The 21850-nt window shown below is 42.7% G+C and overlaps 1 protein-coding gene across 4 annotated transcripts in view; it reads left to right on the top strand.

The window, feature by feature from the left end:
• FSTL5 (follistatin like 5) overlaps window positions 1–21850 on the top strand; it is a 1350822-nt gene that overhangs the window by 538839 nt on the left and 790133 nt on the right. For all 4 annotated transcript variants that reach the window (XM_069744171.1, XM_069744169.1, XM_069744172.1 and 1 more), the window contains one exon: window positions 6726–6974. In XM_069744171.1, coding sequence (XP_069600272.1) covers window positions 6726–6974 — 249 coding nt within the window. The remainder of the gene's footprint in view (window positions 1–6725; window positions 6975–21850) is intronic.

Below are 21850 nucleotides of genomic sequence, written 5' to 3'. Positions count from 1 at the left end.
TATTGAAACAGGCAAATCCAAATCATGGAACTTTTTAAAATGCTTTGGATTTGAGTATAGTACTTTGATTTTGGTTAAAAAGGTTTTTTTAAAAAATTCCAAGATATTTATTGGTGTTTTTAATTTAAATTCTTAATATATCTTCATAACAGTTAGAGGTAAATCTTTACTGACAACAGCCTCCAAGACATTTTGGAAACTTAAAAAATTTGGCAGACCTCAACCGCCAATTAGAGGTAGTTTAGGAACTCCCTACATAATTTCTTAGTAGAGTCTACTGTAAAAACATGTGCTTCAACCTTTAAACTTGTTCTAGTGGTGGCAACAGGTAGAAAAAAGTCATCATTTAATTATATGTTCATGCATTTACAATAATCATATATGATTCACATATTCAGAAAGAATTTTGGTCTTAGAAGTGAATATAGCTGTAGAAAATCCCACACATACAAAACGTACTTTGATTTACTACGGCTAAACAAACATTTGCAGAACTGAACATGATTTTTTTAGTTTAACATTGTGATCAAACTGTGTGTTAGGTCTCGAGTTCCCACTTCTGCACAGGGGGAATCTCGAGCCATCTCCGCTGCGGTCTCTTATTCTTATCCAGCCGCAGTGGAGTCTGCTCAGCAGGGACGTCGGTCCCAGCGTCTTGCTCAGTCTCACTCTGTACAGAGAGTTACTGCTGCTCCTTCAGCTTCTGCCATTAAAGTCAGTGCTGGTCAGCAGCGAGCGGACTTCTCTGGGACTAAGTCCTTGTCTGCACACACTGAGCATGCCCAGGGCAAGATCTCCCGTTGGAGATCGAGGGTCATGTGCTCAGGCTCTGCAGCACATTCCATTGGTTCTCTTGGCAGGTCTTGGAAGGGCAAAGTTTCTGTGGCCACTTCCTGTGCTGCAACTATATAAACTGCGCATGACCGCACGGCCATGCGCTAGTGTACAATTGTTAATGTGTGTATGTTGTGAGTGCAAGTCGTCCTTGGATACCCCTACCCTATTGAATGTCTGTTCGCGGAAGGTGTATGGTTGCTATCTAGCGCCCGACTTAGCCTACAGCACGAATCACACATTACAGCGTCCAGTTGCTGTGACCGCCAGTACGGCACCGTGCACTTCCTCTGTGCTTTCCTTACCCAAGCCTGGGTGGTTAGTGGCGTTCGTCAGTGCGGCACCGCATGCACTCTTGTGCCTTAAAATCGTTATTTATTTTCCTTACACACCCAGTTGCGGTGTTGTGCCAGCAAGGGTCTAATCGGACTTCAATCCTAGTTGGGGTTGAGTTCGCTGACTACTTGCTCGCGCTCTATGTGCGGTACCGCGGTCCTGTGACGCAACAGGATCGCTTCCTTCACGTTGGGTGAAGTTTAACCCACGTGTGTATACTTATGAGTACCGTCATATAGTCCGTCGTTACTTGGCAGCAGGTTCCATCTCTGCACGGTGGACCCCGGGCTGCGAACGCACCATACTCTATCTGTCTTTATATTTGGTGCATTCCGCTAGCCTTAACCCCTTAGCGACCGCCGATACGCCTTTTAACGGCGGCCGCTAAGGGTACTTAAACCACAGCGCTGTTAATTAACGGCGCTGTGGAAAAAGTCCATAGCGCCCCCCAGAGGCCGATTTTCTCCGGGGTCTCGGCTGCCGAGGGTAGCCGAGACCCCAGAGAACATGATTCGGGTGGTTTTTAACCCTCCCCGCATTTGCGATCGCCGGTAATTAACCGTTTACCGGCGATCGCAAAAAAAAAAAAAAAAAAGCGATCTCTTTTTAATTTCTCTGTCCTCCGATGTGATCGCACATCGGAGGACAGAGAAAAGGGGTCCCAGGTGGCCCCCCAATACTCACCTAGCTCCCCCGATGCTCCTCGTGTCTCCCGGTGGGCGCCGCCATCTTCAAAATGGCGGGCGCATGCGCAGTGCGCCCGCCGGCCGGCATCGGGAAAATCTTTGGGGTCTCGGCTGCCGGGGGTAGCCGAGACCCCAAAGAGCATGATCGGGGTCGGTATTACCGACCCCTGTTTTGCGATCGCCGGTAATTAACTGTTTACCGGCGACCGCAAAAAAAAAAAAAAAAAAAAAGTAAAGTGTAATTCTCTGTCCTCTGATGTGATCGCACATCAGAGGACAGAGAAATAGGGGGATTCGGGGACCCTAGCATACTCACCTAGGTCCCTGGATCCTCTTGCTGCTCCTCCTGGCCGCCGGCAGAAGAACATGGCGGACGCATGCCCAGTGCGCCCGCCATCTGTCTCCATCTGCCGGCCGGCAGGAGAACAGCAGTTGGGGCTAAAATTAGGGTTAGGGTTAGGGGTAGGGTTAGGGGTAGGGTTAGGGGTAGGGTTAGGGTTAGGGTTAGGGGTAGGGTTAGGGTTAGGGGTAGGGTTAGGGCTAGGGTTAGGGGTAGGGTTAGGGCTAGGGGTAGGGGTAGGGTTAGGGCTAGGGTTAGGGCTAGGGTTAGGGCTAGGGTTAGGGGTAGGGTTAGGGCTAGGGTTAGGGTTAGGGCTAGGGTTGGGGCTAAATTTAGGGTTAGGGTTGGGGCTAAATTTAGGGTTAGGGTTGGGGCTAAATTTAGGGTTAGGCTTCTTTCACACTTACGTCGGTACGGGGCCGTCGCAATGCGTCGGCCCGACATACCGACGCACGTTGTGAAAATTGTGCACAACGTGGGCAGCAGCTGTAGTTTTTCAACGCATCCGCTGCCCAATCTATGTCCTGGGGAGGAGGGGGCGGAGTTACGGCCACGCATGCGCGGTCAGAAATGGCGGATGCGACGTACAAAAAACCGTTTCATTGAACTTTTTTTGTGCCGACGCTCCGCCAAAACACAACTGATCCAGTGCACGACGGACGCGACGTGTGGCCATCCGTCACGATCCGACGGCAATACAAGTCTATGGGCAAAAAACGCATCCTGCGGGCACATTTGCAGGATCCGTTTCTTGTCCAAAATGACGGATTGCGACGGAATGCCAAACGACGCAAGTGTGAAAGTAGCCTTAGGGCTAGGGTTAGGGTTGGGGCTAAAGTTAGGGCTAGGGTTGGGGCTAAAGTTAGGGTTAGAGCTGGGATTAGGGTTAGGGTTTGGATTAGGGTTGGTATTAGGGTTAGGGTTGGCATTAGGGTTACGCTTGGGATTAGGGTTAGGTTTGGGATTAGGGTTAGGGTTGTGATTGGGGGTGTATTGGGATTAGGGTTAGGTTTGAGGTTAGGGTTGAGATTAGGATTAGGGGTGTGTTGGATTTAGGGTTTTGATTAGGGTTATGGTTAGGGTTGACATTAGGGTTGTTTTGGGGTAAGGGTTGTGATTATGGTTAGGGTTAGTGATTAGGATTATGGATCAGGTTGGGATTAGGGTTAGGGGTGTGTTGGGGTTAGGGTTGGAGCTAGAATTGGGGGGTTTCCACTGTTTAGGTACATCAGGGGGTCTCCAAACACGACAGCCAATTTTGCGCTCAAAAAGTCAAATGGTGCTCCCTCCCTTCTGAGCTCTGCCGTGCGCCCAAACAGTGGGTTACCCCCACATATGGGGCATCAGCGTACTCGGGATAAATTGGACAACAACTTCTGGGGTCCAATTTCTCTTGTTACCCTTGTGAAAATAAAAACTTGGGGGCTACAAAATCTTTTTTGTGAAAAAAAAAATATTTTTTATTTTCACGACTCTGCATTCTAAACTTCTGTGAAGCAATTGGGCATTCAAAGTTCTCACCACACATCTAGATAAGTTCCTTGGGGGGTCTAGTTTCCAAAATGGGGTCACTTGTGGGGGGTTACTACAGTTTAGGTACATCAGGGGCTCTGCAATCGCAACATAATGCCCACAGACCATTCTATCAAAGTCTGCATTCCAAAAAGGCGCTCCTTCCCTTCCGAGCTCTGCCGTGTGCCCAAACAGTGGTTTACCCCCACATATGGGGCATCAGCGTACTCAGGATAAATTGGACAACAACTTCTGGGGTCCAATTTCTCTTGTTACTCTTGTGAAAATAAAAACTTGGGGGCTACAATATCTTTTTTGTGAAAAAAAAATATTTTTTATTTTCACGACTCTGCATTCTAAACTTCTGTGAAGCACTTGGGCATTCAAAGTTCTCACCACACATCTAGATAAGTTCCTTGGGGGGTCTAGTTTCCAAAATGGGGTCACTTGTGGAGGGTTTCTACTGGTTAGGTACATCAGGGGCTCTGCAAACGCAACATAATACCCGCAGACCATTCTATCAAAGTCTGCATTCCAAAACGGCGCTCCTTCCTTCCGAGCTCTGCCGTGCGCCCAAACAGTGGTTTACCCCCACATATGGGGTACCAGCATACTCAGGACAAATTGGACAACAACTTTTGGGGTCCAATTTCTCTCGTCACCCTAGTGAAAATAAAAACTTGGGGGCTAAAAAATCTTTTTTTTGGAAAAAAAAATATTTTTTATTTTCACGGCTCTGCATTATAAACTTCTGTGAAGCACTTGGGCATTCAAGGTTCTCTAGTTTCCAAAATGAGGTCACTTGTGGGGGATTTCTACTGTTTGGGCACATCAGGGGCTCTACAAACGCGACATGGCGTCCGATCTCAATTCCAGCCAATTCTACATTGAAAAAGTAAAACGGCACTCTTTCTCTTCTAAGCTCTGCGGTGCGCCCTAACAGTTGTTTACCCCCACATATTGGGTATCAGCGTACTCAGGAGAAATTGCACAACAACTTTTGTGGTCTAATTTCTCCTGTTACCCTTGTGAAAATAAAAATTTGTGGGCAAAAAGATCATTTTTGTAGAAAAAATGCGATTTTTTTTTTTCACGGCTCTACGTTATAAACTTCTGTGAAGCACATGGGGGTTCAAAGTGCTCGCCACACATCTAGATAAGTTCCTTAAGGGGTCTAGTTTCCAAAATGGTGTCACTTGTGGGGGGTTTCCACTGTTTAGGCACATCAGGGGCTCTCCAAACGCGACATGGCGTCCAATCTCAATTCCAGCCAATTCAACATTGAAAAAGTAAAACGGCGCTCCTTCACTTCCAAGCTCTGCGGTGCGCCCAAACAGTGGTTTACCCTCACATATGGGGTATCGACGTATTCAGGAGAAATCGCACAACAACTTTTGTGGTCTAATTTCTCCTGTTACCCTTGTGAAAATAAGAATTTGTGGGCGAAAAGATCATTTTTGTGTAAACAAAAGCGATTTTTTATTTTCACGGCTCTACGTTATAAACTTCTGTGAAGCACTTGGGGGTTCAAAGTGCTCACCACACATCTAGATAAGTTCCTTAAGGGGTCTAGTTTCCAAAATGGTGTCACTTGTGGGGAGTTTCCACTGTTTAGGCACATCAGGGGCTCTCTAAACGTGACATGGCGTCCGATCTCAATTCCAGCCAATTCTGCATTGAAAAAGTCAAACGGCGCTCCTTCACTTCTAAGTTCTGCGGTGCGCCCAAAAAGTGGTTTACCCCCACATATGGGGTATTGGCGTATTCAGGAGAAATTGCATAACAAAATTTATGGTTACGTTTCTGTTTTTACACTTGTGAAAATAAAAAAAATGGTTCTGAATTAAGATGTTTGCAAAAAAAAGTTATATGTTCATTTTTTCCTTCCACATTGTTTCAGTTCCTGTGAAGCACGTAAAGGGTTAATAAAGTTCTTGAATGTGGTTTTGAGAACCTTGAGGGGTGTAGTTTTTAGAATGGTGTCACACTTCATTATTTTCTATCATATAGACCCCTCAAAATGACTTCAAATGTGATGTGGTCCCTAAAAAAAATGGTGTTGTAAAAATGAGAAATTGCTGGTCAACTTTTAACCCTTATAACTCCCTAACAAAAAAAAATTTTGTTTCCAAAATTGTGCTGATGTAAAGTAGACATGTGGGAAATGTTATTTATTAACTATTTTTCGTGACATATCTCTCTGATTTAGGGGAATAAAATACAAAGTTTGAAAATTGCAAAATTTTAAAAATTTTCGCCATATTTCCGTTTTTTTCATAAATAATCGCAAGTAATATCGAAGAAATGTTACCACTAACATGAAGTACAATATGTCACGAAAAAACAATCTCAGAATCAGCGGGATCCGTTGAAGCGTTCCAGAGTTATAACCTCATAAAGTGACAGTAGTCAGAATTGTAAAAATTGGCCTGGTCATTAAGTACCAAATTGGCTCTGTCACTAAGGGGTTAACACTGTGTGAAACCTGCTGCCATATTGCGGTGATTGTCTCCGTTGGTCCCTGACCTTGAAGGCATAACACAATGCAACAAAACTAATTAATGATGACATGCTGAAGGTAAAAGGTTGTTATTTTTTGATCGTAGCATAATTTTGAATATCTGTAAATTGCAAAAACATTCAATTACACATTTTCTACTTATTTAAATGTATCCTTTCTCATGTCACAGCCCTTTTAAGTCTGCTGCTACACAAAAACATGTTCAGTTGTGTGCAGGTAACCATTAAATCAATGACTGGAATGCAATTGTTTTCTTTAAAAAGTTTATGGTCGTGAAGAAACTTTACAACTTATTTCCACCTATGAAACAAATGAAGTTGAATGAAGTGTGTAAGATGTCCAATGCTCTTGTTAGACTCTTTAATTGATTGATATTGTTAGGAAACAATTTCCCATCATAATGCACTGTAAATAAAGAAAAAGTAAAAAAAAAAGAATAATATATTGTAGAAGAGAACTTAACAAAGCTAATTTGTTGTACTTTTTTATTTCATAGGTTATTTTGGTCAAGTAGATGGGCGTGTATCTTGTGAAAATAAGTACTGTGGTCTTGGAAGGCACTGTGTAATCAACCAACAGACTGGTCAAGCTGAATGTGTATGTATGGAGCACTGTAAACCTCATTATAAACCAGTCTGTGGTTCAGATGGAGAATTCTATGAAAATCATTGTGAAGTCCACAGAGCTGCTTGTCAGAAAAAGCAAAAAATTATCATGGTACACAATGAAGAGTGTTTCTTTAAAGGTAAGTTGCAAAATGTGATGATATGTTGTTAGGGTTGGCGGAACGCACCGAATTTATATTTATTAGTAATAGCAACCCGGGATCCACCGTGCAGGAAAGAACCTGCTGCTATGTATAGTGGTACAATATAGTACTATAAACAAACTCTGTTAATTCACAGAGTCTGTTAGCAAAGATAACGCTGTGCCCTGTTTAGCTCACAGAGGAACACAGCTACTTAGTAGAGCAGTTAGTGGTCATGCAGTCAATTGCAAACATGCAGCTCCTCTCCGGAGGAGCCGGAATTCTAATGGCTATACGCCAGCCCTGAATCCACTCACATGAAACTCCTCGCCGGAGGTGCCAGCATTCTAGGGGCTTATTTCAGCTGGGTCCATGACTGCATACAAACACGACCACACTGGCGCTGAGCTCATACATAAATTGACATTAGCGCATGGCCGTGCGGTCATCCAAACCTTTTATAGCTACAGCATGTATAGGACCTTCCAAGAAGGACCAATGGAAGGCTGCCACAGAACTTGATCAGGTACAGGGCCTTCCTAGAGGATCAATGGAAGTCGCTGCAGTACCTGAGCATGTGACCCTAGACCTCCACTGAGAGATCATACCCTGGGCATGCTCAGTGTGTGCAAAGCAGGACTTAGTCCCAGAAAAGCCTGCTCGCCGCCGACCAGTGCAGGGTACAATAGCAGAGCCTTGAGAGGCAGCAGTAACCCTTTGCACAGTATCAGATCCAATGAGACGCTGGGACCGACATATCCGCTGAGCAGGCTCCACTGCGGCCGATGCAGAATGGGAGACAGCAGCAGACACGACTCGAGATTCCCCTTGTGCAGCGACGGGAACTCAACTCCTAACATATGTTTTCTCAAAAATTGAACACTGTTCACTAAAATTTTTGTGGTGATTAGTTTTTATTTTCGCATGAACAGTTTTAGATAAATGATTTATAAAGATGATGCAAAGATCAAAACCTATTTATGTTGGTTCAGACAACATCAGCTATAATGCAGTTTTCCAATCTGAAGCACTTTCGTTATATGCACTAGATATGTCAAAAATATCTGAAAGACCCAAGTTCCACATTTGTGACCCACAAATCTCCAAACTGGTGGCTTGTCTTTTACTGCCATAAATTGGGAGATGGCTGCAAATGCGCAACTTTCTCCATTCATGTCAATAAAAATATTATATGTTTATAGAATAGGAACTCACACAATATAAATTGGGACAAAATCACTGGCACCGTATGTGAGTGGAGATATATGTCGCAAAGGTTATCCCTCATCATGTGAAAGACATAAGTTTTTCTCCAGCATTATATGTGCTGAGTGTAAATCAGTCATTCACAGGGTCTGACTTTCATGGTGAGTAGGTCAAAGATGAGTGGGATGCCTAATCACCATATCTCCACATTAAGGGTGTGTTTGGACGGTGTTAAATGTCCAGCCAGTGTTTTTCTTATGTCTGTGTTGTTTTGGAGGAAGGAAGCCTCCAGGCTGAGCTCCAGAGAGAGATTCCATGTGTGTTTGTCCCAGAAGGCAGGAGCCATACTGAGAAGGACTTTGTATGGAATTTTTATTTTCAGTTGTCCAGAAAGGCTGTGTTTTTGTTTCTATTTTGGGCTTCATGGTTTATGAAGTAATAAACCACCCAGAGACTTAAACTAAATGTGTTCCTGTGTCTACCCGCGGGAGCAGCTAAGGCCTCTTTCACACCTCAGTTTTTAGCCGTCAGGCACAATCCGGCAAATTTTTGAAAAAACAGATCCATTGCAAATTGTGAAAACTCAGTATCGATTAAACATATAATGTAAAAATGTATCACTCACTTGCCTAATCCCTTCCATTACATAAAAAAGAATATTAATTCTATCAATCTCAGACAGCTTAAAACATTGCTTGTGTTAACCAAAGAAAATGATCATAGCACTGTTCTTCAGTGCACATGGTATGACATGGTGTGTGAAAGTGAAATAGTACATTTTTAGTTCCAGTAGCATTGCTCAAAATTCAATTGCAGCTGTAAACCTTGATAAAGCCCATGGGCATATTTCAGAGAGCAAGTTAAAGTTTTATAATGACAGCTATTCAAAACTCACCAAGATAAGTGTCTAGCGTTATTCAAATGATTGGCAAGACAGAATTTCTTAGATGGATTCTAAACACATCTCTACCATCAGAAGAATAAAGTGATTTCTGTTTTTTAAAGATCTTATTTCTACACATTTACCAAGCATTAGACCATTGAAGCATGACTTTTAATGTTAAAAATAATGTCAGAGTCTATCTAAGCTTTCAATCCAATAGATGTTTTAGTAAAATTAGAGGTATTGCCTAAACTATTACACTACTGAAGTGTCAGGGAATTCTGTAATCATAGGTTTAAAAAATTGCTTTGCAAAGGTTGAGTTGTAATAACTAGTGTTGAGCATTCCGATACCGCAAGTATCGGGTATCGGCCGATACTTGCGGTATCGGAATTCCGATACCGAGATCCGATACTTTTGTGGTATCGGGTATCGGTATCGGATACATAGAGATGTGTAAAATAAAGAATTAAAATAAAAAATATTGATATATTTACCTCTCCGGCGGCCCCTGGACTCAGCGCGGGTAACCGGCAGGCTTCGTTGTTCAAAATCAGCGCTTTTAGGATCTGAGAATCACGTCCCGGCTTCTGATTGGTCGCGGGCCGCCCATGTGACCGCCACGCGACCAATCACAAGCCGCCACGTCACCGCAAGCTATTAACGCGCTCATTTTTAAAAATGAGCGCGTTAATGACTTTCAAAGACGTAGCGGCTTGTGATTGGTCGCGGCCACGCGACCAATCACAAGCCGCGACGTCACCGCAAGCTATTAACGCGTTCATTTTTAAAAATGAGCGCGTTAATGGCTTTCAAAGACGTAGCGGCTTGTGATTGGTCGCGGCCACGCGACCAATCACGAGCCGCGACGTCACCGCAAGCTATTAACGCGCTCATTTTTAAAAATGAGCGCGTTAATGGCTTTCAAAGACGTAGCGGCTTGTGATTGGTCGCGGCCACGCGACCAATCACAAGCCGCGACGTCACCGCAAGCTATTAACGCGCTCATTTTTAAAAAAGGACCTGCGAATGACGTCACGGCTTGTGATTGGTCGCGTGGCGGTCACATGGGCGGCCCGCGACCAATCAGAAGCCGGGACGTGATTCTCAGGTCCTAAAAGCGCTGATTTTGAACAAAGAAGCCTGCCGGTTACCCGCGCTGAGTTCAGGGGCCGCCGGAGAGGTAAATATATCAATATTTTTTATTTTAATTCTTTATTTTACACATCCCTATGGATCCCAGGGCCTGAAGGAGAGTTTCCTCTCCTTCAGACCCTGGGAACCATGAGAATACCTTCCGATACTTGATGTCCCATTGACTTGTATTGGTATCGGATATCGGTATCGGCGATATCCGATATTTTTCGGGTATCGGCCGATACTATCCGATACCGATACTTTCAAGTATCGGACGGTATCGCTCAACACTAGTAATAACCTTACTTTATGTAGAATATTGCATTTTCAGATTGGTGTCAAGTTATCATGGAAGAAGTATCAGTAAAATGTCTTCAAGGAAATGTTCCAAAATAAATTGTAAGCTTTATTTTAACCAGAATTGGAAGGTGGCGAGGAGATGGCAAAGTAGACAACCACCTAGGTCTCAATCTATTAAGCAATGTAATGACTTAATATTTCTTTGTAAAACCACTGAGTCATATTCGTGATTTTGCTCATACTGCATGCTGTAGGTACAAAAGTACAATAATACTAATAATTATTTTATTTATATAGCGCCAACATATTCTGCAGCGCTTTACAAATTATAGTGGAGACTTGTACAGACAATAGGCATAACAGAAATCACAGTTCAAAATAGATACCAAGAGGAATGAGGGCCCTGCTCGCAAGCTTACAAACTATGAGGAAAAGGGGAGACACGAGAGGTGGATGGTAACAATTGCTTTAGTTATTTGGACCGGCCATGGTGTAAGGCTCAGGTGTTCATGTAAAGCTGCATGAACCAGTTAACTGCCTAAGTATGTAACAGTATAGACACAGAGGGCTATTAACTGTATAAAGTGTGTGAGAACATAATGCGAGGAACCTGATTACGGTTTAAGGTTTTTTTTTTTTTTTTTTTAATGGGCCACACAGGGATAGTTAGGTTAATGCGTTGAAGCGGTAGGCCAATCTGAACAAATGAGTTTTTAGGGCATGCTTAAAACTGTGGGGATTAATCGTATTAACCTGGGTAGTGCATTCTAACGAATCGGCGCAGCACGTGTAAAGTCTTGGAGACGGGAATGGGAGGTTCTGATTATTGAGGATGCTAACCTGAGGTCATTAGCGGAGCGGAGGGCACGGGTAGGGTGGTAGACTGCGACCAGAGAGGACATGTAGGGTGGTGCTGAGCCATGGAGTGCTTTGTGGATGAGGGTAGTAGTTTTGTACTGGATTCTGGAGTGGATGGGTAGCCAGTGTAATGACTGGCACAAGGTAGAGGCATCGGTGTAACGGTTGGTGAGAAATATGATCCTAGCACCAGCATTCAGGACAGATTGGAGCACTGGGGAGTTTGGTAAAAGGGAGGCCGATTAGTAGAGAGTTACAATAGTCCAGATGAGAATTAATAATGAAACAGAGTTTTTGCAGAGTCGAAAGTAAGAAAAGGGCGAATTCTAGAAATGTTTTTGAGATGCAGATAAGAAGAGTGAACCAGTGATCGTGATCAAGCCTTTACTGCATTTTTTATGGATTAAGGCTGTGTGCACACGTTGCAGTTTTTTTGCGTTTTTTTCACGTTTTTTCCCAATAAAAACGCTATAAAACCACAAAAAAACTGCATACTATAAGCATCCCATCATTTAGAATGAATTCCGCATGTTTTGTGCACATGTTGCCTTTTTTTTCCGCGAAAAAAACGCATCACGGTAAAAACCGCATCATGATCATTAATGGATTTCAAATTACTAAATGCATTGGGAAGTGTCCGGAAAAAACCACGGCAAAAACGTGTCAAAACCGCGGCAAAAACGCGTCAAAACTGCTGCAAAATCGCGGCAAAAACTCATGTGGGTTTTTTGCGGATTTCTTGCAGAAAATGTCCGGTTTTCTCAGGAATTTTCTGCGAGAAATCCTGAACGTGTGCACTTAGCCTAAAAGGTAAAAGGCACATTGGAGGTAAATATTGTACTCATTGCATAAATCATAGAAAAAGTAAACAAAGTTTGCCATTGACATTCTGTTAAAAAATGAACTAGAAATTATGACGTATTGTTTTGTTAAACAGTCACATTTAAATTGATGTTTCATCTTTTAGGCTACGTGCACACGTTGCCAATTTTCCTGTGCATTTTTCCACACAGAATCTGCATCTCTTGCCGGAAAATGCAGCCAAAAATCCGCGCATTCTTGGTGTGTGTTTTTATGCGTTTTTTGTCTGGATTCGATGCATTTTTTTAATGCGTTTTTCATGCAGATTTGTATGAGTTTTTGAAAGCTAAATAAAGATCTATTATTGAACAAAAGAAAATATTGTGATGTCATTTCTTGTCCAACCTCTTCATTTACATACTCTATTGAAGAATAATGTTTACACACACAGCTAGATAGATAGATAGATAGATAGATAGATAGATAGATAGAATGATGAATGATAGATAGATAGCTATACCTATAGATACATATATAGATATATCTATAGATTTATAGCTAGATAGATAGATAGATATAGATCTATAGATAGGTAGATAGATACATCTATAGATAGATAGATAGATAGATAATACCAAGTCTGCTGTTTAATAATAAACATAATAAAATGATACATAAAGAGTTAAAGACACACACACAAAATCTGTGTTGGCTGGGGTCACACTTGCGAGAAACTCGCACAAGTCTCGCTCCTCAATACTCGGCACTGCCACCAGCACTCGGGACCAGAGCGTTCAGCTACATAGAAATACATGCAGCTGCACACTCCAGTCCCGAGTTGTTTTTTACACTTGAACACAGTAGCCGGATGATGGGACTACTGCTGTCCCATCATCCAGCTAGCTGTCACTGTAGCAGGCAAAGCCGGATGGGACTAGTATTCCCATCGGACGATACTTGCCTACATACAGATCCGCACACACAGCCCCTCACACACACACAGCCCCGCACACACCCACACCCCCCCGTAGACCCCCACACACAGAAACACACAGCCCCGCAGGCACTTGCAGACCACCACAGACACAAACACACACAAACACCCACACGCAGACACACACATCTTCTCCGCACACATACACAGTCTCTGCCCACGCACACGGTCTCCACCCACACTCCACCCACACACTCTTCCCCCTCTGCAGCGTTTCTCCCACACAACTCTGCAGCAAAACAGATCTTTTTAAACCTTTAGTTTTTTTTTATTCTCTATTTAAGTTTTCAAGTAACAAGACAAATATGAAAAAAACATACACTCACAAACAGATCTCAAATGCGTACTGAATTCAGTAGGTAGAGACTAAAATGTACTTGAGAACAAATGTTATCAATACAGGCTTAGCTGAAGGAAAGCTAGTGAGTATAATAACATGGACAACATATTCAGGTCTAGAGAAAATAGCCTTAAATTCAAGCAACTACCAAAGAGAAAAAAGAAAGGCTAGGAGATGTGACGGTAGAACTTCATGTTGGCAATTTTTTATTGCTGAGGTTTGAGGAAGGATATGAGGCTCATATAGATGGTTAATCGGGCTAATTGGCTGGACAGCAAGGTGATGGGCACGGCCACGGCATCACACTCAGAGGGTCTGGAGGGGAGGGGGAAAGCAGAAGTCAAGCAAAGTACTCCGACAGAGGCAAAGATGTGTATCAGAGGGAAGATCATCCAAGTCCGGTAGGAGGGGATGAAAATTTAATCCAGGGAAGCCAAGAAGTTTGAAATATCTCATGGGTGCGTGTTTCCCAACTAGAGAGTTCTTCTAAGCGGTACAAGTCTTGAACCTTAAGGGTCCAATCTTTCAATGTTTGAGGAGTTGTTTGCCTCCAATGTGTAGAAATCAGGTGTTTAGCAGCTGCTAATAAGATGGGGAACAACTCGTGTTTTCCTTGGTTAAAAGTAGATGAGGGAAGGGAAAGTAGGACATCTTGGGGAGTAAGATCTCACATCATTAGACCCATACTATGTAAAGATTTATTTATGTCAGTTCAGAATTGTGATAATCCAAAGCCAAAAAATATGTAATAAAGTACCTATGGATTGGGAGCATCTCCAACACAGTGATGAATCCGTTAGCCCTAAGTGGAACAGTCACTCCGAGGTTCTGTACCACCTAGAGAGAATTTTGAATGCATTTTCTTGTAGTAAGATACATCTAGAAAACCCGTGAGAGTTAGCAAGTACCTGTTGATATTCTTGGGGGTATAATGTACTCTTTAACTCTGTCTCCCAAGAAGAGAGATACAGAAGTTTAAATTTTCTTGGGGTTTTGAGGAGGTTTGCATATAATTTAGAGACCAGTCTAGTAATTGGTAATTTCAATCTAACCAAAAATTCAAGCCAGAGCCAATCAGGGGATTGTCTCTCAACTGATTTGAATTTTGACATGATGTGGTGTATATGGCTCTTCTGAAGGAAGTTGGAGGGTTGTTTTTCAGCATTGGTCGGCCAATTGTCGATGCAAGGAATCTGTTTGGACAGAAATTGGGAGATTGTAACATTAGGCAAGGATTCCCAAAGTCCAAAAGCATCTTCATAGTTAGGGTCCGTTAGCCAGGGGATGACTTTGAGCGGAATATTATTGAGAAAAAAGCAGGATGGAACATGGTTTGGGATAAGGGCACGTCTAATAGATAAGGTGTTATGGGTTATGTTGTCTAGTTTTTGTTTTGGGGGTAACAGGTGTCCAGAGGTAAAGGTCAGCCTCTTTCCCCATCAGAGATAGTTCGAGTTGTGTGTTTAGGTTATCTGGGTTAGGTTTTAATAAGTTTATCCATCTGGCAAGGTGGATTGCTTTGTGGTAAGTGCAGAAGTCATGCAGGCTGAGGCCCCCCTGCCTCTGGGCAAAGAGAGAATTTTTAGAGGAAGTCTAGCTTTTTTTGTGTTTCCACACAAATTGAGAAACCAATTGGTTAACCGAGAGGAAGAAAGAGATAGGGAGGGTTATAGGTACCATGTTCATGATGTAAAAAATCTTTTGAAAAATGTAAGATTTTATGACGTTGATCCTTCCTATCTAGGATAAATATGGTAGGTCATACTTCTTTAAATCCATTTGTAGGTTGGCTAAGAGGGGGAAGTAGTTATATTTGTAAAGGGAGGAAGGGTCTGCCGTTAAATAGATTCCGAGGTATTTCAATTTTTCCAAGGGCCAATTGAAGGGAGTATCTTTTTTTCAATACTGAAATATCTGAAATGTTTTTAAAGCTTCTGATTTGTTCATGCTTATTTTAAAGTTAGAGATTTCTCCAAATTCAGCGAACAGAGTCATAAGTCTGGGAAAAGATGATTTTGGGTTAGTGGTTAAAAGTAAAAGGTCATCAGTGAAAGCAGCCACTTTGACCTCTATCACACCAACTACGAGGTCTCTAATGTCAGTGTCTTGTCTTATCTTCTCTATCAGGGTCTCCATTACCATGATGAAAAGGGCGGGAGAAAGAGGACAGCCTTGCCTAGTGCCATTTCGTATTTCAAAGGGCTCTGAGAAGATCCCATTCACCCCGACTCTGGCAGTTGGGTCCACATAGAGGGACATGATAGCTTCTATGAAAGGGGGCGGGAAAGCACATTTTTGCAATATGCATACCAAGTGTTGCCAACTGATCCTGTCAAACACTTTTTCGGCATCTGTTGACAGGATGATTAGTGGCGTTTTGGTTCTCCTTGCATAAGAAATGGCGTGGAGGATCTTAACAGAGTTGTCTTTGCCCTCACGACTCTTCACAAAGCCCACTTGATCGAGGCAAATATTCTCACCCAGTACTCCATTGATTCTTGAGGCCAGTATCTTAGCCCACAATTTTAGATTGGTGTTAAGTAACAAAATGGGATGATAGTTGCTACATAGGCTGTCATCTTTCCCCTCTTTTGGTATAATGGCAATGGAAGCTTCCAATGCCTTACGAGGTGGGGTCTTCCCTTCAAAGAAGGAATTAAAAAGATTTACTAGGTGGGGAAGGAGAATTTCAGAACATTTTTTATAATATCCTACTGGGAAACTGTCTGGACCATGACATGTCTGCAGTACATGAACAGTTTGGCTGATTTCACGATTAACAAGTCTTTGAATTTATTGCAGAGGGAGATAAGTTCCTGGTGAGACTCAATCGATCTAGTGGTTTTATGAGTACGTTCTGATATATTAATTTGATGAAGAAGAGACTGAATTTCTTTGTCTCTCTGTTTTTAATATATGAACTTAATGAAATAAGTTCCCCTCTGAGGATGGCATTATGTGTTTCCCAAATGATAGGTGTAATTTGGTCAGTATTAATATTCTCATCAAAAAATTGTGAAATGGTGGTTTTTAACCCCTTTCTGACATGGGGCGTACTATCCCGTCGAGGTGGGGTGGGCCCCAATGACCACGGACGGGATAGTACGTCCAGCGCGATCGGCGGCGCTCACGGGGGGAGCGCCGCCGATCGCGGCCGGGTGTCAGCTGTTTATCGCAGCTGACATCCGGCACTATGTGCCAGGAGCGGTCACGGACCGCCCCCGGCACATTAACCCCTGGCACACCGCGATCAAAGATGATCGCGATGTGCCGGCGGTATAGGGAAGCTTCCCGCAGGGAGGGGGCTCCCTGCAGGCTTCCCTGAGCCCCCCGCAGCAACGCGATGTGATCGCGTTGCTGCGAGGGTCTCACCTCCCTCCCTGCTTCCTCTAGCCCCGGATCCAAGATGGCCGCGGATCCGGGTCCTGCAGGGAGGGAGGTGGCTTCACAGAGCCTGCTCAGAGCAGGCACTGTGAAGCCTGCAGCGCTGCATGTCAGATCAGTGATCTGACAGAGTGCTGTGCACACTGTCAGATCACTGATCTGTGATGTCCCCCCCTGGGACAATGTAAAAAGTAAAAAAAAAAATTTCAAAATGTGTAAAAAAAAAAAGATAAAAATATTCCTAAATAATGAAAAAAAAAAAAAAAATTATTCCCCTAAATACATTTCTTTATCTAAATAAAAAAAAAACAATAAAAGTACACATATTTAGTATCGCCGCGTCCGTAACGACCCGACCTATAAAACTGGCCCACTAGTTAACCCCTTCAGTAAACACCGTAAGAAAAAAAAAAAAACGAGGCAAAAATCAACGCTTTATTATCATACCGCCGAACAAAAAGTGGAATAACACGCGATCAAAAAGACAGATATAAATAACCATGATACCGCTGAAAGCGTCATCTTGTCCCGCAAAAAACGAGCCGCCATACAGCATCATCAGCAAAAAAAAAAAGTTATAGTCCTGAGAATAAAACGATGCAAAAATAATTATTTTTTCTATAAAATAGTTTTTATCGTATAAAAGCGCCAAAACATAAAAAAATGATATAAATGAGGTGTCGCTGTAATCGTACTGACCCGAAGAATAAAACTGCTTTATCAATTTTACCAAACGCGGAACGGTATAAACACCTCCCCCAAAAGAAATTCATGAATAGCTGGTTTTTGGTCATTCTGCCTTGCAAAAATCGGAATAAAAAGCGATCAAAAAATGTAACGTGCCCGAAAATGTTACCAATAAAAAATGTCAACTCGTCCCGCAAAAAACAAGACCTCACATGACTCGTGGACCAAAATATGGAAAAATTATAGCTCTCAAAATGTGGTAACGCAAAAAATATTTTTTGCAATAAAAAGCGTCTTTCAGTGTGTGACGGCTGCCAATCATAAAAGTCCGCTAAAAAATCCGCTATAAAAGTAAATCAAACCCCCCTTCATCACCCCCTTAGTTAGGGAAAAATTAAAAAAATGTATTTATTTCCATTTTTCCATTAGGGTTAGGGTTAGGGCTAGGGTTAGGGCTAGGGTTAGGGTTTGGGCTAGGGTTAGGGCTAGGGCTAGGGTTAGGGCTAGGGTTAGGGCTAGGGTTAGGGCTAGGGTTAGGGTTAGGGCTAGGGTTAGGGCTAGGGCTAGGGTTAGGGCTAGGGTTAGGGCTATGGTTAAGGCTACAGATAGGGTTGGGGCTAAAGTTAGGGTTAGGGCTATGGTTAGGGTTAGGGCTACAGTTTGGGTTGGGGCTAAAGTTAGGGTTGGGGCTAGGGTTAAGGCTACAGTTAGGGTTGGGGCTAAAGTTACGGTTAGTGTTTAGATTACATTTACAGTTGGGAATAGGGTTGGGATTAGGGTTAGGTGTGTGTCAGGGTTAGAGGTGTGGTTAGGGTTACTGTTGGGATTAGGGTTAGGGGTGTGTTTGGATTAGGGTTTCAGTTATAATTGGGGGGTTTCCACTGTTTAGGCACATCAGGGGCTCTCCAAACGCGACATGGCGTCCGATCTCAATTCCAGCCAATTCTGCGTTGAAAAAGTAAAACAGTTCTCCTTCCCTTCCGAGTTCTCCCGTGTGCCCAAACAGGGGTTTACCCCAACATATGGGGTATCAGCGTACTCAGGACAAATAGGACAACAACTTTTGGGGTCCAATTTCTCCTGTTACCCTTGGGAAAATACAAAACTAGAGGCTAAAAAATAATTTTTGTGGGAAAAAAAAGATTTTTTATTTTCACGGCTCTGCGTTATAAACTGTAGTGAAACACTTGGGGGTTCAAAGTTCTCACAACACATCTAGATAAGTTCCATGGGGGTCTAGTTTCCAATATGGAGTCACTTGTCGGGGATTTCTACTGTTTAGGTACATTAGGGGTTCTGCAAACGCAATGTGACGCCTACAGACCATTCCATCTAAGTCTGCATTCCAAATGGCACTCCTTCCCTTCCAAGCCCTCCCATGCGCCCAAACGGTGGTTCCCCCCAACATATGGGGTATCAGCGTACTCAGGACAAATTGGACAACAACTTTTGGGGTCAAATTTCTCCTCTTACCCTCGGGAAAATACAAAACTGGGGGCTAAAAAATAATTTTTGGGGGAAAGATTTTTTTTTCAATTTTCACGGCTCTGCGTTACAAACTGTAGTGAAACACTTGGGGGTTCAAAGCTCTCACAACACATCTAGATGAGTTCGTTAGGGGGTCTAGTTTCCAAAATGGTGTCACTTGTGGGGGGTTTCTACTGTTTCGGTACATTAGGGGCTCTGCAAATGCAATGTGACACCTGCAGACCATTCCATCTAAGCCTGCATTCCAAATGGAGCTCCATCCCTTCCGAGCCCTCCCATGCGCCCAAACAGTGGTTCCCCCCACATATGGGGTATCAGCGCACTCAGAACAAATTGGACAACAAATTTTGGGGTCCAATTTCTCCTGTTACCCTCGGGAAAATACAAAACTGGGGGCTAAAAAATAATTTTTGTGGGAAAAAATTTTTGTTTTATTTTTACGGCTCTCCATTATAAACTTCTGTGAAGCCCTTGGTGGGTCAAAGTGCTCACCACACATGTAGATAAGTTCCTTAGGGGGTCTACTTTCCAAAATGGTGTCACTTGTGGGGGGTTTCTACTGTTTCGGTACATTAGGGGCTCTGCAAATGCAATGTGACACCTGCAGACCATTCCATCTAAGTCTGCATTCAAATGGCACTCCTTCCCTTCCGAAACCTCCCATGCGCCCAACCAGTGGTTCCCCCCACATATGGTGTATCATCGCACTCAGGACAAATTGGGCAACAAATTTTGGGGTCCACTTTCAACTGTTACCCTCGGGAAAATACAAAACTGGGGGCTAAAAAAATAATTTTTGTGGGAAAAATGTTTTGTTTTATTTTTACGGCTCTGCATTATAAACTTCTGTGAAGCACTTGGTGGGTCAAAGTGCTCACCACACATCTAGATAAGTTCCTTAGGGGGTCTACTTTCCAAAATGGTGTCACTTGTGGGGGGTTTCAATGTTTAGGCACATCAGTGGCTCTCCAAACGCAACATGGCGTCCCATCTCAATTCCTGTCAATTTTGCATTGAAAAGTCAAACGGCGCTCCTTCCCTTCCGAGCTCTCCCATCCGCCCAAACAGTGGTTTACCCCCACATATGGGGTATCAGCGTACTCAGGACAAATTGTCCAACAACTTTTGGGGTCCAATTTCTTCTCTTACCCTTGGGAAAATAAAAAATTGGGGGCGGAAAGTTAATTTTTGTGAAAAAATATGATTTTTTATTTTTACGGTTCTACATTATAAACTTCTGTGAAGCACTTGGTGGGTCAAAGTGCTCACCACACATCTAGATAAGTTCCTTAAGGGGTCTACTTTCCAAAATGGTGTCACTTGTGGGGGGTTTCAATGTTTAGGCACATCAGTGGCTCTCCAAACGCAACATGGCGTCCCATCTCAATTCCTGTCAATTTTGCATTGAAAAGTCAAACGGCGCTCCTTCCCTTCCGAGCTCTCCCATCCGCCCAAACAGTGGTTTACCCCCACATATGGGGTATCAGCGTACTCAGGACAAATTGTATAACAACTTTTGGGGTCCAATTTCTTCTCTTACCCTTGGGAAAATAAAAATTGGGGGCGGAAAGTTAATTTTTGTGAAAAAATATGATTTTTTATTTTTACAGTTCTACATTATAAACTTCTGTGAAGCACTTGGTGGGTCAAAGTGCTCACCACACATCTAGATAAGTTCCTTAAGGGGTCTACTTTCCAAAATGGTGTCACTTGTGGGGGGTTTCAATGTTTAGGCACATCAGGGGCTCTCCAAACGAAACATGGCGTCCCATCTCAATTCCAGTCAAGTTTGCATTGAAAAGTCAAATGGCGCTCCTTCGCTTCCGAGCTCTGCCATGCGCCCAAACAGTGGTTTACCCCCACATGTGGGGTATTGTCGTGCTCAGGACAAATTGTACAACAATGTTTGGGGTCTATTTTCTCCTGTTACCCTTGGTAAAATTAAACAAATTGGAGCTGAATTAAATTTTTTGTGAAAAAAAGTTAAATGTTCATTTTTATTTAAACGTTCAAAAAATTCCTGTGAAGCACCAGAAGGGTTAATAAACTTCTTGAATATGGTTTTGAGCACCTTGAGGGGTGTAGTTTTTAGAATGGTGTAACACTTGGGTATTTTCTATCATATAGACCCCTCAAAATGACTTCAAATGAGATGTGGTCCCTAAAATAAAATGGTGTTGTAGAAATGAGAAATTGCTGGTCAACTTTTAACCCTTATAACTCCCTAACAAAAAAAAATTTTGGTTCCAAAATTGTGCTGATGTAAAGTAGACATGTGGGAAATGTTACTTATTAAGTATTTTGTGTGACATATCTCTGTGATTTAATTGCATAAAAATTCAAAGTTGGAAAATTGCGAAATTTTCAACATTTTCGCCATATTTCCGTTTTTTTCACAAATAAACACAGGTAATATCAAAAATTTTTTACCATTGTCATGAAGTACAATATGTCACGAGAAAACATTGTCAGAATCACTGGGATCCGTTGAAGCGTTCCAGAGTTATAACCTCACAAAGGGACAGTGGTCAGAATTGTAAAAATTGGCCCGGTCATTAACGTGCAAACCACCCTTGGGGGTAAAGGGGTTAAATTATTCACATGTTTTGTATTATCAAACAGTGATTCATTTAGCCTCCAGTTCATGGTGGCTGTAGGTAGGGTGGAAATAAGTATTTCAATGAAAACAGGGGCATGATCCAAAATAGAAATTTCACCAATATGGGGAGATTTAATTAAATGTAGAGCTCGGGATTGCACAAGTATATAGTCTATACGGTGGTATGAGTTATGTA

Source organism: Ranitomeya imitator, chromosome 1 (genome assembly GCF_032444005.1).
Source record: "Ranitomeya imitator isolate aRanImi1 chromosome 1, aRanImi1.pri, whole genome shotgun sequence".
NCBI lineage: Eukaryota > Metazoa > Chordata > Amphibia > Anura > Dendrobatidae > Ranitomeya > Ranitomeya imitator.
The sequence above is the reverse complement of the archived record's forward strand: the minus strand, read 5'-3'. Positions and strand labels throughout refer to the sequence as shown.